The sequence below is a fragment of the Lepidochelys olivacea genome (genome assembly GCF_965140295.1).
Source record: "Lepidochelys olivacea isolate rLepOli2 genome assembly, chromosome: 3".
NCBI lineage: Eukaryota > Metazoa > Chordata > Testudines > Cheloniidae > Lepidochelys > Lepidochelys olivacea.
Genome location: NC_140413.1, coordinates 16036985 through 16052947, shown reverse-complemented (window position 1 = coordinate 16052947; position 15963 = coordinate 16036985). Strand labels below are relative to the sequence as shown.

Here is a 15963-nt window from a genome sequence, read left to right as displayed (position 1 = left end):
GAGCCTTCACAGGAAGCGAGGAGGGAAATGAGGACCAAGTCAAGCCTCTCTCCAGAGCTGTCCAATACTAGCACAACATTTGCTTCTTGCCTCTGGTTCTCCTGTAGCGCTGCCGGTGAGCATCGTTGGCTTGCAACTCCCATGAGCATGCTCCTGCCCCCTGTTCATATTTCAATGGCCGGATGGTGACCACGACTCTGTCCTGCCATAGCCTTTACACTGCTCAATAACGGTGGCCCTCTATTTGCAGACACACCCCACGCATATGGCATCGCTTCACAGGTAGCTCCACAGCACAAGCCATCCCTTGCTGTCAGCTAGTCCCCGGCTTGGAATAATTCCCACAGCATGGTGCCTGGCTGAGCGGTTGGTAGGACCACTCCCATTTTTGCTTTTGTCATAACCCCCTTTCTAATCTGCACTGTCCATTGGATACAACAACAGTCCTGCTGCTGCATCCTTTGTCTTCCCTTCTAGAAATCACCTGCAGTCACCATATTCCTCGTTCAACTAGACCAGTGCAGGAGTTACACGTCTTTCCCCATGGACTCATTGTGTATCTTGACTGAAGGTGCATTGCATATATGTAACATCGTGTTTAATTTCCGTTCTAGTCTTTGGTGTCTGGTCCCCAGCCAGCAGAACAGCTAGCCACATATCTTGAGACTCTTCATAATATTACAATAAAGGAACAACAAGAAATAAACAATTCATCTGCAAACCTGGGGGCAGTAATTACCATTCTGGATTTGGTTTCAACCATCCCAACAGATGCAGATCCACACACAATGACAGTAAGTTACAGTTAAGCCGTATAGAAGCTGATTGGCTCTTTGGCCTTTGCATCAGATGGGAATATACTCCCTGATTGGTTAGTACGTGGATTAGGGAGGAGTTGAGGGAATGATAAGGTAAGAAGAAATAAGAACAAAGATACAGATGAAGGCAAGATTATGAAAGGCCTTGAAGGTGAGGACCAGGAGCTTTGCTTTTACATGAAAGGATTCATGAAAGGGTGACATGTCTGGAACAACAGATTATTATCTGTACAGCATCTAGAAGTGTGCTAGGAACTTTACAGAACATAGAAGACAGTCTCTGCCACAGAGCTTCTGGTCTTCATTTTAGACATGATACACAAGTGAGTCTGATAAATAGTAGGGATAGTGGAGAAAAGGAGGAGTACAGAGGTTACGGTGGTATGGTCACAGAGTTACTCAAATCAAGATGGTTCCCCTAGATTTATAAAGGAAGGACTTGGGATATTGTTTCTTTAATAAATTATGGTGTTTATAGAGAGGTTATGAGTTATCTGGGGCATGAGTGAAACCGAGATGATGGAAACGGGGGAGGCAGCTGAGGTGAAAAGCATGTGTGAATGGCAGAGGTGGGTGTTGAGGAATGACAGGTTAGGAGCAGGTACGAGAAAAATGAAGCAGATAAATGTGGAGGGGTTGTGATCAGGCAAGGGAAACGAATTGGCAATAAAACAGGTGAAGTGCAAGAGATGAACAAGGAATAGTCAGGAAGTGGAGTTAGAGAGGACAGGGCTGATTTTTAGTAATAGATCTAGCTGGAAGAAATGGCAAGTTTCAACAAGAGACTTGCTGATTTACACCAGCTAAATGGACTGGATGTTTGAGCAGCAGGCAGACTGGAGTCAGAGATAACACAGAGGATGCAAACCTGGGAGCCAGGACTGGAGCCAGGCAAAAGTGTAGCAGTATTAGAAGGAAAGATGAGCACCTCTGCTTTCAGTGACCCTGACTGGAGACGGGACATCCTGGGGGAAAGGTCTGAGGGATTGCTTGAGACTGGGCAAAAGGAGAGAGGCCAGGCTAGAAAGATAAATTTCAGATGTTATTATTGATAGTAGCAATCATCGTAAAGAACTTAATACCAGATGTTTGTCTTTATTACAGAATTTCCTCTCTACAGTGGACATTATTGTCAACAGTTCCACAATACCTGCCTGGAAAGATCTGAACAATCAGCAGACAGAGAAAAGTTCTCTGTTACTGAAATCAGTGGAGAGATTTTCCCAGTCCCTCCAGCCAGCTAATAATATCATTCCTTCTATCACCAACACCAACCTTCAGCTGCAAGGTATCATTATCACAGAAAATAGCATGTTGGACTATAATAAGAACTTTACTTTCCCCAGTTCAGCAAACCTCAGCGGTAATGTGCTAATTAGAAGAAATGAAACTGAGAACTTGCAACCAAACTCGACCATCATCACCGTGGCTTTCTCAACCCTCAAAGATATTCTGCCCAAACCCAACGAGACAGGTAAGGTTGTGAATGGTTTGGTGATGACGACAACAACAATGAACAGCACGCTCTCTCCGGACTTCCAGATCTCTCTGACATTTGCCAAAAGCAATTCTTCCCTGGAAAAGCCCCAGTGTGTCTTTTGGAACTTCTCTCTCTCTGGTAATGCAGGAGGATGGGATGACACCGGTTGTCACCTGAAGGATGAAGGAGACAATATCATTTGCACCTGCAGTCACTTGACTTCGTTCTCAATTCTGATGTCGCCCAACCTGAAGCTGACCCATCCTGGAACCCCACTAGATTACATTACCTACATCGGCCTGAGCATTTCCATAGCGAGCTTGATGATCTGCATATTAATTGAATCCCTGGTATGGAAATATGTGACCAAAAACAGAACCTCCTACATGCGTCACGTCTGTATATTGAACATAGCTGTGTCTCTTCTGATTGCAGACATCTGGTTCATTGTCACTGCCTCCCTACAAGACACAAAGAAGCTAGTGAATGGGAATGTCTGCATAGCTGCCACCTTTTTCATCCACTTGTTCTACCTCAGTGTCTTTTTCTGGATGCTTGCCCTGGGCCTCATGATCTTCTATCGCCTGGTCTTCATTTTACATGACACTAGCAAGACCATCCAGAAAGCTGTAGCATTCTCTTTGGGATATGGGTCCCCTCTTATTATATCAGTCATCACCATAGCTGTCACTCAGCCGCATGATGCTTACAGAAGGGAAAATGCCTGCTGGCTCAACTGGGAGAAAAGCAAAGCTCTCCTTGCCTTCGTTGTACCCGCGCTGATCATTGTGGCTGTGAATTCAATCATTGCGGTTGTAATCCTAGTCAGAATACTAAGGCCTGCCATTGGAGAGAAGCCAAGCAAGCAGGAGAGGAGCTCCTTGATTCAAGCCATCAAAAATGTTGCCACTCTGACGCCACTATTAGGCCTTACCTGGGGATTTGGACTCGCAACCCTTAGCAAAGACAGCTCAATAGTATTCCATATACTATTTACTCTCCTCAATGCTTTCCAAGTGAGTATCATGTATGCACTGCTTTATTTTTCATGACCACTTAACACAGACTCATAGAAAAAGAAGACAGGAAGGACTAAAGATGCTCATGCTCCCGAAGTTACAGGAAATAGATTGTGTTTCTTACTGACTGGTCACAGATGCAGGTGACACCCCTACTCCCAACATCTCTGCCAATAAGTTGTGAGGCAATTCTTTCCCCAAATTGCGCAAACAGCTGTACTTTGTGCATGGAATCAAGATTCACTATGGTGAAGGATGTATTCCCATTTATTACACAGCCTGAGATACCATCAGATTCTGTCTCCTCCAGTGTTATTTTAGCAGGTTATCACTTCCAAATAATTAGGGATTGTAGGACAGCAGTCCAGGTCTAAGGCATCAAAGACACAATACATTGATGAGCAATACTAATAATTGCTCATCAATTTATAATAATAATAAGTGGGAAGTAAACAACTGAAATGGACCAACCCTGTTTTCTGCCAATCATGAGCTAAGATTTTTACTTGCAGAATGAGTTCTAACAGTTAATGAAGTAACCTGGCAGTATGGACTCCTGGGTTCTAGTCCTCTCTCTGCTTTTCATTCTGCCCAGGGCTTTCAGGTTCTATAGCTCCATGGCATCCCATCAGGCAGACGGCTCTAGAGCTGGAACCATATTCCCTTTCACTGAGAATGTTGAAATTTTTGATTTCTTTGCAGATGAGAAAAACACCCAACAAATTCTGAAATATCAAATTCTCCATAAAATGGAATTACCTTTCTCTACCCAGCTCTGTTAACAAATAATAATTCACATGTGTAAACCACTTAGGTTTCCTGGGTGAAATGCTTTATAAAATTGAAAATAACTATCAGAATTATTGTGTCACTAAGGTGCAGGTCTGGGGGGAAAAGGAAACATTTGGAAAAGATATTTGAGGGGGGAGGGTCCATTTTTTTGCCCGGTATGGAAAAATTGTCAATTTTGGGGGGACAATTGAAAAGGAACTGTTATATGAAACATTTCAGTGAAATAATTTGTAGAGTAATGTTAAAATAATGTTACTGCTGCCTTTCTTGCCTTCAAAATATTTTCTAATAATAACTAATAAATATTTTACATTAACAAAATGTTTCTCTAGGCAATAAAATGCACCTAAGTACCTAAGTGTACAGCTGCAGCTCATCCTTAATGCTAGATGTATTTGTTCTTATTATCTGAATCAAAACAATAAACTGTATACTTCTTTATTTCATCAGTATACCAAACAGTACTTTTTATAGGCTAACTAAATTATACATAATACGTTTCTCATTCTTAAAGAAGTCAATCAAGTTTAGTTTTGATAAGCAAGTAACTACTGCAGATATTTCAATTTTTCACAAAATTTCATTTCTTTTCTGAAACAAAAAGAGAAAAAAATGCTTTTTTTCCCCCGTCTTCTAAATTGTACATGCCTAGTCACTTTGCATATTACTTTTTGATAGCAACATGTTAACCACACGGTAACAGCCTGGAAAAGAATGGTAGTTAATATTGTGGAAACACTGAATAAGCACTACTGCATTATAGAACAGGGCATTTAACTGCTCGCCATCTTCTCATGCAGTACCAAGGAACAATGGGATGATTTAAAGACACAATGACATCCATAACCTGGAAATTCCTTGTCTGTGTTGGTTTGTGTCACCTCTGTGAGCTGAACTATTATTGCTATCTATATTACAGCAATGCCTAGAGACCTCAAACAAGATCAAGACCTCATTGTGCTAGGTTCTTTACAAACATATAGCAAGAAACGGTTCCTGCCCTAAAGAGCTTATGATTTAAATAGTCAAGACAGACAAATGGTGTAGGGGAATGCTCTAGTGTGGTTGAATGTGGACAAATGCATATATTGTTTATATTTAAATATCATATTTTTATAGGGATTATTCATTCTGGTGTTTGGAACTCTCCGGGACAAGAAGGTAAGAATTCAGATAATGTCTTACACCTGATACAAAGATATGCTTATTATTTGAATTGACTGCATGGATTTACTGATTTACTTTGTTTGCAAACCACAGGTATTAGAAGCCTTGCTGAACAAATATTCATTTACAAGATGGAGTATGCAGCAAACAAAGGTTAATCCTCTCTAAGAACGGATTTCATAGTTACTTTATTAATACTCTGCAGTGCCTCAGATGTATTTTTAATCAATGTTAATCATTAATCATATTTTATATTCCTACTTATTTACTAGAACTACTCAAAAAAGAAAAGAGCTGGGAGAAATTAATTATTATTTTTTTAAAATCTCCTCCTTTTTTCAAAATTCAAAATATTTTGATCTATAGTTGGTCAAAAATGTGGGAGGTGGAGTTATGTAAATTTAATCAATATTTTTACTTTTAAAAATTATATTCAAAATTTCTTTGAAACTTTGAAATTTGGTTGATATTTTTGAAATTCAAAACATTTCAACCAGCTCTACTATTGACACACACAGGACCACAGAAACAAATGGGTTGCCTGATTCTGGGGGGAGTGCCCACTGACTACAAACAGGAAGGGATAGAAAGCCACGTGCTTCTGGGCATAAGACAGCTTCGAAGGGCACGTGTTAGCGGGGCTCGCATTAGCATGCTAAAAACAGCTGTGTAGATGTTGCTTTGACAGTGCAGCTCAGGCTGGAGCTCAGGTTCTCGTGCCCACCCCTTCCAACCTCCTCCCCTTCAAGCTTGAGAGCCTTTGCTCCAGCCCAAGCTGTGAGGTCTACAGAACTATGAGAACCCCACTAGCATGAATCTGTGTGCCTGGGCTGGGAGGCTCACTCCCAGATGCAATGTAGACATGCCCTGACTATTGGGGGTCAGGAGGGACTTCCTCTGGAGGCAGGTTTATCCCATAATTTCCTACTGCAGGGTTTCCTCCACTTCTCTCTGTACCATCTGGATACTGGGCTAGACGGACCATGGGTCTGATCCAGTATGGCCATTCCTGTGGCCCTGATGTTTTTAAATGGTTAAATTCATAGAAATATGGGCCTATGAGAGACAATGGAGTTTATGCACAGAAGAATGATTTATATCTGTCGTGAAGCCACTGCTGCAATTGATACAGATTAGCACCCTTACTGGCGGGCACGTTAGAATCCCAGGATGAAATACACTTGCCGTCCCAGAGCTGATGCCGCCACATAAAGGGTTAAGGCACTTTGTCCAGACAGTACAGGAAAGCTTGCGCTGTGCCTCCCTGTGCTGGACTTATTCCGTGGCTTGACAGAGGACTTCACCAACACACCTTCACTACAGACTCTTTGCAAACAGCGTTTGTCAGCCTCCTGTCAGACTGGGAACATTTCCATGAAAATATGTCATTGTTCATCTGGTGCCTGCTAATCTGCAGCCTCTGGTTGGGTTGTTGTTACGACTGGGTAATAGCGTTCGATCTGAAACTCATCCAGTGAGCCACTCCAATCAGAAATGACTAGCCTAACTAAAATTATACACTCCTTACTCACTCCTTATTCAGGTAAAGCCCCCATTGGGCCAACACAAATGCCCAGCAACATCAGTGGAAGTTGCACCCTTCAAGATTTTGGCCTCTTTCAAAGGGAGTTTTGCCTAGTAAGCAGAGAGTAAGCAGAGCAGATCATCCTTCTTAAAAATAATTAATTCACGTTCATCTTCTTCCTTGATCACTTTATGAACTTGTGTTTCACATCTATTAAATTGCACCCTTTTTTCCATAGTGACTCAGTCTGACAAACCTTATAAAAACACTATCACATTTAATAGGGAATGAGGACCCTGCTATAGAAAGTTTAAACCGATCTATTGCAGAGATCTCATTAAATTCTATAGGCTTTTAAAGTATTTCTATTGAACCCCTCTTTATTTCTGGAGAACCCTGTTGGTTCCAGCCCTATAGAATTCTATGGGACTTTTCCATAAAGGAAATTTCCTTCGTCTCCAGCAAGATAAACTCATTCTCTCCCTGCCCCTGTGTAAAGTACCAATTGCTTTATAGGTTTCAGAGTAGCAGCCGTGTTAGTCTGTATTGGCAAAAAGAAAAGGAGTACTTGTGGCACCTTAGAGACTAACCAATTTATTTGAGCATGAGCTTTCGTGAGCTACATCATCGTTTTATAGTTTGTGTTCCACCTACCCTCTGGTGGATGGAATCAGATTTGCTGAAATGCTTGTGTAATCTCATCTGCTGAGGACTGACCTAAAGAGCATCCGATGAAGTGAGCTGTAGCTCACGAAAGCTCATGCTCAAATAAATTGGTTAGTCTCTAAGGTGCCACAAGTCCTCCTTTTCTTTTTGCGAATACAGACTAACACGGCTGTTACTCTGAAACCTAAAGAGGATGTCAGCCTTAGTGTTACTGGCCATGCTAATGGGAATTCTCCTTGAGCACAAGTGGCAGAAGCCCTGTGCTGTCTGGAGTGAAAGGTCCTGTAGTCTAACCCCATATATCATATGCGCTATTTAAGCAGAGGCTGTTTGTGGCTGTGTCTTGTACTTTATTTTAAGTTTAATCTGTCTGCTTCTCTCTTGTCCACGATCATTACCATAAATGTACATATTCCTGGCTGGAGAATATGCCAGACAAGTAATAGAGTGACAGCACACATAAAAAAAATTCAATCTAAAACCACAATCCAGTCCAAACAGAGCAAGCCACAAGAAAGCACACGCAGAGAGAAGTGAAGGCTCTAATTTGCGCTGATAGGTTGAATGCTACTGGATGCCTCAATAGCATCATTATTCCCTCTGCAATAGATTGCTTTAAAGCAGTGGTTCTCAACTTTTCCAGACTACTGTACCCATTTCAGGAGCCTGATTTGTCTTGCGTACCCCCGAGCTTCACCTCACTTAAAAACGACTTGCTTACAAAATCAAACATAAAAATACAAAAGTGTCACAGCACACTGTAACTGACAAACTGCTGACTTTCTCATTTTACCAAAATAATTGTAAAATAAATTGATTGGAATATAAATATTATACTTACATTTCAGTGTATAACATGTAAAACAGTATAAACAAGTCAGTGTCTGTACAAAATTTTAGTTTGTACTGACTTCGCTAGTACTTTTTATGTAGCCTGGTGTCAAGCTAGGCAAGTATCTAGATGAATTGCTGTAAACCCTAGAAGACCCCTGTGAACCCATAGGGATAGTGTACCCTTGGTTGAGAACCACTGATTTAAAAAGCTCCTTTATCTAGCCTGCCCAACACCCCATTTATATGCCTCCTGTGTGCTCCACTGAACAGCATTCTGTTCACACAATCTCTTTTAAAATGTAGCTGCAGAAAATGTTCCTGACTTTTAACTAAAACCAGTTTCTATCTTACAGTCAATGTCCCTGGGTGATTCTGCCCCCGTGTTCTCCATGAGCTCTCAAGTCTCAGGAGCACTAAACAACTTATTTGGCAAAACAGGTATGTGACAATGGCTACATGATATCAAGGACAACAGACAGGATTTTTGTGTCCTTTCAAATCCTTTTCAAATAGTGTCTCTCTCTCTAAAATGGTAGTTCCATTTTCCAGTAGCTGAAGGCAGTGGAATGACTAGATTTACAGCAGTATAACTGGGAGCTAGAGCTGGCCTATTAAGTTTGTTTAAAAATTCATTAGATTAGGTTTTTCTAAAAAACTCAGTCATCTCAAGCAGTTCGTGGCCCTCAGAGACCGAGTACGGGCTCTTGAAACCAGAGTGACTGAACTCGAGAAGTTAAGGAAACAGAGAAGTACATAGAGGAGACTTTGTGGGAGACAGTAGAACAGTCCCACCCCCAGTCTGACAGTGTCTATGCTGTTAAGGAGAATGAAATTCTTATGGAAGGAGAACATCAAGCTGCAGAAGAGAGAATTGATCCTGTAGCTGGGACCATTCTTCCAGATGAAGCCATGGTATCCTCTCACACCGAGGATACCCCTTCCGGGGAGGGGACCTCCGTTATTAGGAAGAGACAGGCAATAGTAATGGGGGATTTGATTTTAGAAATATAGGTAGTTGGGTATGTGGTGACTGGGAGAACCTCATGGTGAATTGCCTGCCAGGTGTGAAGGTTGCAGTCCTCTCAACACGTATAGACAGACTTATGTGCAGTGCTGGGGAGGAGCCAGTGGCTGTGGAAAAGGTAGGTACAAATGATATAGGGAAAGTAAGAGAAAGGTAATGGGGACAAATTTAGGCTGCTAGGTAAGAGATTAAAGTCTAGATCTTCCATGGAAACATTCTCTGAAATGCTTCCAGTTCTATGCATAAGGCCACTTAGACAGGCAGAACTGCAGGGTCTCAATTGTTTGGAGAAGGAATTTAGGTTTATTAGGAACTGGAGAACCTTTTGGGAAAGGAGGAGCCCATACAGGAATGATGGGCTCCACTCAAACCAATTGCTGGCATGTAAAATTAAAAAGGTCATAGAGAAGTTTTTACAGTAAGGCCTGAGGGAAAGCCGACAGGTGCAGAGAAGCACATGGTTCAGACAGACACATCCCTTAGGGGAGGATTTATTAAAGGGGATGCTCTATATCCTAGATAAGAGGAGAGGATAGAAGTTGATAAAATACAGGTAGAAACTGAAGAGAAACAGTCAAATGAAAAACAGTCTCATTCAATTACATCACATGAAGCCCGACAACTAACTACTGCTAAATTTTATAAGTGCTTGTGTACATATGCAAGAAGTCTAAATACTAAGATGAGTAAACTTGAGTGCCTGGTATTAAATGAGGATATTGATATAAACAGGCATCACAGAAACTTGGAGGAATGATGATAATCAATGGGATATGGTAATACCAAGGTACAAAATATTTAGGAATGACAGAGTAGGTTGCACTGCTGGGGGAGTGGCACTATATGTGAAAAAACAGAGTCAAACATAGTAAAAATTTTAAATGAACCAAACAGTATCATAGAATCTCTATGGATAGAAATTCCATGCTTGAATAATAAGAGTATAGCAGTAGGAATGTACTACCAACCACCTAACCAGGATGGTGATAGTGATTGTGAAGTGCTCAGGGAGATTAGAGAGGCTACAAAAACAGAAAACCCAATAATATTGAGGATTTCAACTATTCCCATTTGTCTGTGTGTAACCGTGCCTTAGTGGATCATAACTGAGAAAGCCAAATTCAGGGCAAACTTCTGAGGAATAGGGCAAACACAACCCAGAACTGGTGGCTATTCTTTTATAAGATATGCCAAACCAGCCACAAAATTAAACTCCTATTTCACCACACTGGCTAACAAGAAAACATAAAGGCAGTTTCCTCAGGCAGTCCAGTTCTTATATCACCACTAGAAACACTGGATTCAGAGATGAGTGGGTCTTTTCAACCAGTCTCATCAAATAATAGGTTCTTCTGATCCCAAAGGATCAGCCACACACCCAGGTCAATATATAACTTAGATTGTCCCGAAAATCACGTTTGTGCCAATCCTTTAGTATCTAAAATCTGAAGGTTTATTCATAAAAAGAAAGAAAGAAAGATGAGAGTTAAAATTGGTTAAAGGAATCAATTACATACAGTAATGGCAAAGTTCTTGGTTTAGGCTTATAAAAATGATGGAATAAACTGCTGGCTTAAGTCAAGCCTCTGGAATACATCCACAGCTTGGATGGGTCATTCAGTCCATTGTTCAGAGTTTCAGTTTGTAGCAAAATTCCTCTAGAGGTCAGAAGCAGGATTGAAGACAAAATGGAGGTGTTTCCAGGGCCTTTTATGGCTTTTGCCCTGTGAAGGGCACCCCGTTGTTCTTACTGTGAAAAATTACAACAACAAGATGGAGTTCGGAGTCACATGGGCAAGTCACATGTTCATGCATTTCGCCTAGTCACAGCAGGGAATTCCATTACCTGTAGAAAGGCATCTTCCATGGTCATTGTCAGTTAAAGGTTTTTGCATCTGATGAAGTGAGCTGTAGCTCACGAAAGCTTATGCTCAAATAAATTTGTTAGTCTCTAAGGTGCCACAAACACTCCTTTGCTTTTTGCGAATACAGACTAACACGGCTGCTACTCTGAAACCTGTCAATTTGAATAGTTCCTCCAAGAATTGCTGGCTAATTACTTCATGGGTGTTACCCCAGGGGCAAATATTTGAAATCCAAGTATAGAGCCAATACTTATAACTTCACATACAAAAATGATGCGTGCATACAGATAGCATAATCATAACCAGCAAATCAGAACCTTTTCACAGTCACCTTACTTGACAAACTTTGTACAATAGTTACTGCAAATATATAACGGTGGTTGCAACAATGATCTATATGATCATATTGTAATCAGATAATGTCACACTGTGTGTGTTACCTCAGGATGGGATGCAGAGATAAAATTTCTAGACACCGTTAATGACTGCTTCTTCAAGCATCTATTCCAGGAACACACAAGGGGAGAGGCAATTCTTGATTTAGTCCTACATGACTCACAGTATCTGATCCAAGAGGTGAATGTAGCTGAACTGTTTGGTAATATCAACCCTAATGTCATTAAATTTAACCTCCTTATAGGAGGGAAATACCAAAGAAAACCACCACAGTAGTATCTTACTTCAAAAAGGGGAATTACACAAAAACGAGGAGGTTAGTTAAACAGATATTAAAAGGAACAGTTGCAAGAGTGAAATACCTGCAAACTGCATGGAAACTTTTAAAAAACACCATAATAGAGACTTAAATTAAATTTATTACCCCAAATAAAAAAACAAACAGTAAGAGTACCAAAAAATGTCACCATGTGTAAACAAGAGAGTAAAAGAGATGGTTAGAGACAAAAAGACATCCTTTAAAAAAGTTGGAAGTCAAACCCTACTGAAGAAACTGGAAAGGAGCATAAACTCCGGCAAGTCAAGTGTAAAAATATAATTAGGTAGACCAAAAAACAATTTGAGAGCAACAAGCAAAGGACACGAACACTAACCGCAAGAATTTTTTTAAGTACATGATAACAGCCTGCCAAACGGTCAATACAGCCACTGGATAATCGAAGTGCTAAAGGAGCACTCAAGGAAGACAAGGCCATTGCAGAGAAGTTAAATGAATTCTTTGCATCGGTCTTCACTGCAGAGGATGTGAGGGAGATTCCCACACCTAAACCATTCTTTTTAGGTGACAAATCTGAGGAACTGTGCCAGATTCAGGTGTCAATACATGAACAAACTGATAAATTAAACAGTAATAATTCACCAGGACTAGATGGTATTCACCCAAGAGTTCTGAAGGAACTCTAATCTGAAATTGCAGAACTACTAATTGTGGTATGTAACCTATTGCTTAAATCAGCCTCTGCAACAGATGATGGTGGATAGCTAATGTGACACTGAATTTTTAAAAAAGGTGATCCTGGCAATTACAGGCCAGTAAGCCTAACTTCAGTACCAGGCAAATGGGTTGAAACTATAGTTAATAACAGAATTATCAGTCATAGATGAATACGATATGTTGGGGAAAAGTCAACACAACTTTTGTAAAGGGAATCATGCCTCACCGATCTATTACAATTCTTTTGCGGGTCAACAAAAGTGGACATGGATGATCCAGTGGACAGAGTGTTCTTGGACTTTGAGAAACCCTTTGACAAGGTCCCTCACCAAAGGCTCTTAAGCAAAGTAAGCAGTCATGGGATAAGAGGGAAGGTCCTCTCATGGATCAGTAACTGATTAAAAGACAGGAAACAAAGAGTGGGAATAAATCGTTAGTTTTCACAGTGGAGATAGGTAAATAACAGGGCCCCCCAAAGATCTGTACTGGAACCAGTGCTGTTCAACATATTCATAAATGATCTGGAAAAAGGGCTGAACACTGAGGTGGCAAAGTTTGTAGATGACACAAAATCATCGACAGGATATGGGGCTAGATGGACCATTGGTCTGACCCAGCATGGCCATTCTTATGCTCATGACATGGCACAATTAGTATAGTTCTGAGCTACACTGTACCACCTAGGAGTGAGAAGATCTGAGCTGTTGCTTGAAAGCAGCACCTGTTGGCACAGGGTAGCTGTTTTACTAAGGCTAACTTATTAATTGATACTTAGGGAGGTATCATTCTAAATTAAACTCAGAATAAATTGGTCCCTATAGCTGTGGTCTTTTTAATCCAACTATAGCTCAGAGGAGATGAGGAAAGGTTTGGGCTGAAAGCAGCAAATGAGGGATCTTAATAGATAGCAAACAATTATGCTTTAAAAGTGTCTTTTTAACCACATATTGGGGCAAAATCTAGTGCCAGAACCTACTGAAACCAAAAAGATTGCATCAGGACAACCGAAAAGAATTTGTCCGATATTTTTAAAAAGCCAGGCCACGATTTTCCCAAATGGGTGTTTAAAGTCATACTCCCACATTCGTATTCAGGCCCCTCAATAAGTAGCCTGATTGCTTGCTATGGGAGCTGCTGGGTGCTCAGCACGTTGAAAATCGAGTCACTTCTTTAGCTACCTAAGTATTCATATATTTTAAGGCCAGACGGGACAATTAGATCATCTAGACCTACCTGAATATGAATGTACGAGTTTATCATTGAGCACGGACTTTAGAATCCAGGCCTCAGTTGGTTTGCAGAGGCATAACGGAGAACAGAATTTACATCAGCATCTGGAACTCTGTAATGGAAGTCAGGGGTCACTGTCAAACAATCTAATCTAATGCAAGTCAACATAATCTATATGTGTTAGCATGTGATACAAATCACAAGTCATGTTGTTTTTGTGGTCCGTGATGTAGCCACAGTCCAGACGGAATCAACCAGTTCAAGGCTATTGTGTGTTCAGCTCCAAAACATGTTTTTTTTCTTTTCAGGAAAATACAAAATTTCTTCCACAGAAACAACAGGTTCATTTAGTGAACCCACCTCCAACACATATTCTCTGCTTCACTGATGTGTTGCAAATGTTGAACCAAGAATGTGAGAAAGGACCTGCGTCTTTTTGCAAGCCATACATCAAAAGAATGAAAAAATACTCTGAATCATAGAGAAGTGGACATCACCCAGATTGCACTGTGCCTTGGCGTGTTTTTTAACAAGCATCCCTTCTATTTAACATGTATGGAAAGTTCATGATGTGGAATGTTAAAGAGACCACTAATGCTAAAAGAAATTTAAAAATATTCCACATAGGGTCCAATTCTATGATGGGCTCCCCCTAATCTCAGTGACAGTTGAAGGCGGTCAGCATCAACGAGGAGGTGCTTGGCACTGTACAGGATTGAGCCATGAGACTACACTAAACTTCACATGGTCTTAATAGTTTCGCTTTGCCAATTTTCTGAATGATGCCAAATGCATGCATATATACATCCAAGCCCTCTCTCTCTTACTTGTTCGTGTAGGGGGCAGATGGTTTAGTAGTTTACATTTCTTGCTTGAGCTATCTAGACTTCCTGGAATGACAGGTTCAAACCCCAGATGGGTTAGCTCAGAGTGCTGACCTTCTGAGACCTGGAGTACCCTGATGATTACTACAGGGAGGTCTGTCAGATGTGACTTAACAACCTAAGTGTTTCTTGCTCTGGTTTAACACTGAAGGGCCTCTATGGGACTTTTGTAAGAACATGATGGCTTACCTTATATCCTTAGCTAAAATTCCCCCTTTCTCACTGGTATATTATGTATTAGAGATGGTTGGTTGCTGCACTCCACCCTACAGGTGGCTGCATTCCTGTGGTTTATGTATATAAGGTCCCATCATGTAAGCGCTCAGAGATCTTCCATTGACAACAATGGTAGGCCCAAACTCGGAGGGCTTGCAGGATCAGTACTACCATCAAACACTTTGAGTGCCAGGCAGGATGAAAGGTTTGTAAATTATTATTACAGTGCTGAATTTGTAGCTTCACAATTGTTTCCAGGGCTGCAGATTTTGATGTCTTAAGCACAGGATTATGAGAGTTGCCTGCAAAACAGTCATGGCCAAAGACAACATTGTTTGCAATCAAAGGAACTCTTCATGCAAAATTTGGCATAAGGTATTTCACAAATTCACCCAGTTCTGGATTAGGGGCCAGATTCACCACCATTATCAATGGGTGCAACTCCATTTGGCGTCAGTGGAATTAGGCCCACGTGTGCATGGGGCAAATTTGGTCCTGTGACTGCACTGTAGGATGAAACCTGTGTTGTGGGGAGAGAGATGTCACTGTTCCAAGGGTGTGGGATGGTAGCAGAAGGGAAATAGAGAAGTATTGGTCAAGCAAATTCTTTATACCGCCAGCAATTTATTTTTGCTTTAAAATCTCCTCCAGTGTGAAAGTTCTTCTTTGAAATGACCTCCTTATTCTCAGAGCTTAGGATAGGTGTGAGATATTGTAAATGGGTTGTAGCTTCAATGGCTAACAGGAAATGGATCCTGCAGTAATGAGAGCACTGTGGTGTGCTTGCCGAATGACTCCGGCCTCAGAATGAGGACAAAGATCCTACTTCAGAGGAGTCCATCCTTATGCTGCTAAAGCACAAAGCATGTGCTTCATTTCAGGGGCTTTCTTCAGTCTCATTGATATCAAAGTGTTTCAGGACTTTGCTGAGCAGGGACAGATTTAAATACGTGCTTAAGTGCTTTGCTGAAAAGAGACCTAATGGGGAATACGTAACAAGCACATCCCCAGTGTTAGGGGGCTTTTTCCTTCACCCACTTACTTCCCTGGTCC

General features: G+C 41.1%; 1 protein-coding gene across 1 annotated transcript in view; it reads left to right on the top strand.

Moving 5' to 3' along the window:
- The window catches only part of ADGRF5 (adhesion G protein-coupled receptor F5), a gene marked incomplete at its 5' end in the record, with an annotated part of 79597 nt that extends 65194 nt beyond the window's left edge, over nucleotides 1-14403 (top strand). Inside the window, 6 exons of the mRNA XM_084624260.1 lie at nucleotides 615-794; nucleotides 1923-3314; nucleotides 5229-5270; nucleotides 5370-5429; nucleotides 8655-8739; nucleotides 14119-14403. Coding sequence (XP_084480386.1) covers nucleotides 615-794; nucleotides 1923-3314; nucleotides 5229-5270; nucleotides 5370-5429; nucleotides 8655-8739; nucleotides 14119-14198 — 1839 coding nt within the window. The 3' untranslated portion in view covers nucleotides 14199-14403. The remainder of the gene's footprint in view (nucleotides 1-614; nucleotides 795-1922; nucleotides 3315-5228; nucleotides 5271-5369; nucleotides 5430-8654; nucleotides 8740-14118) is intronic.
- Between the last annotated feature and the right edge of the window lie 1560 nt (nucleotides 14404-15963).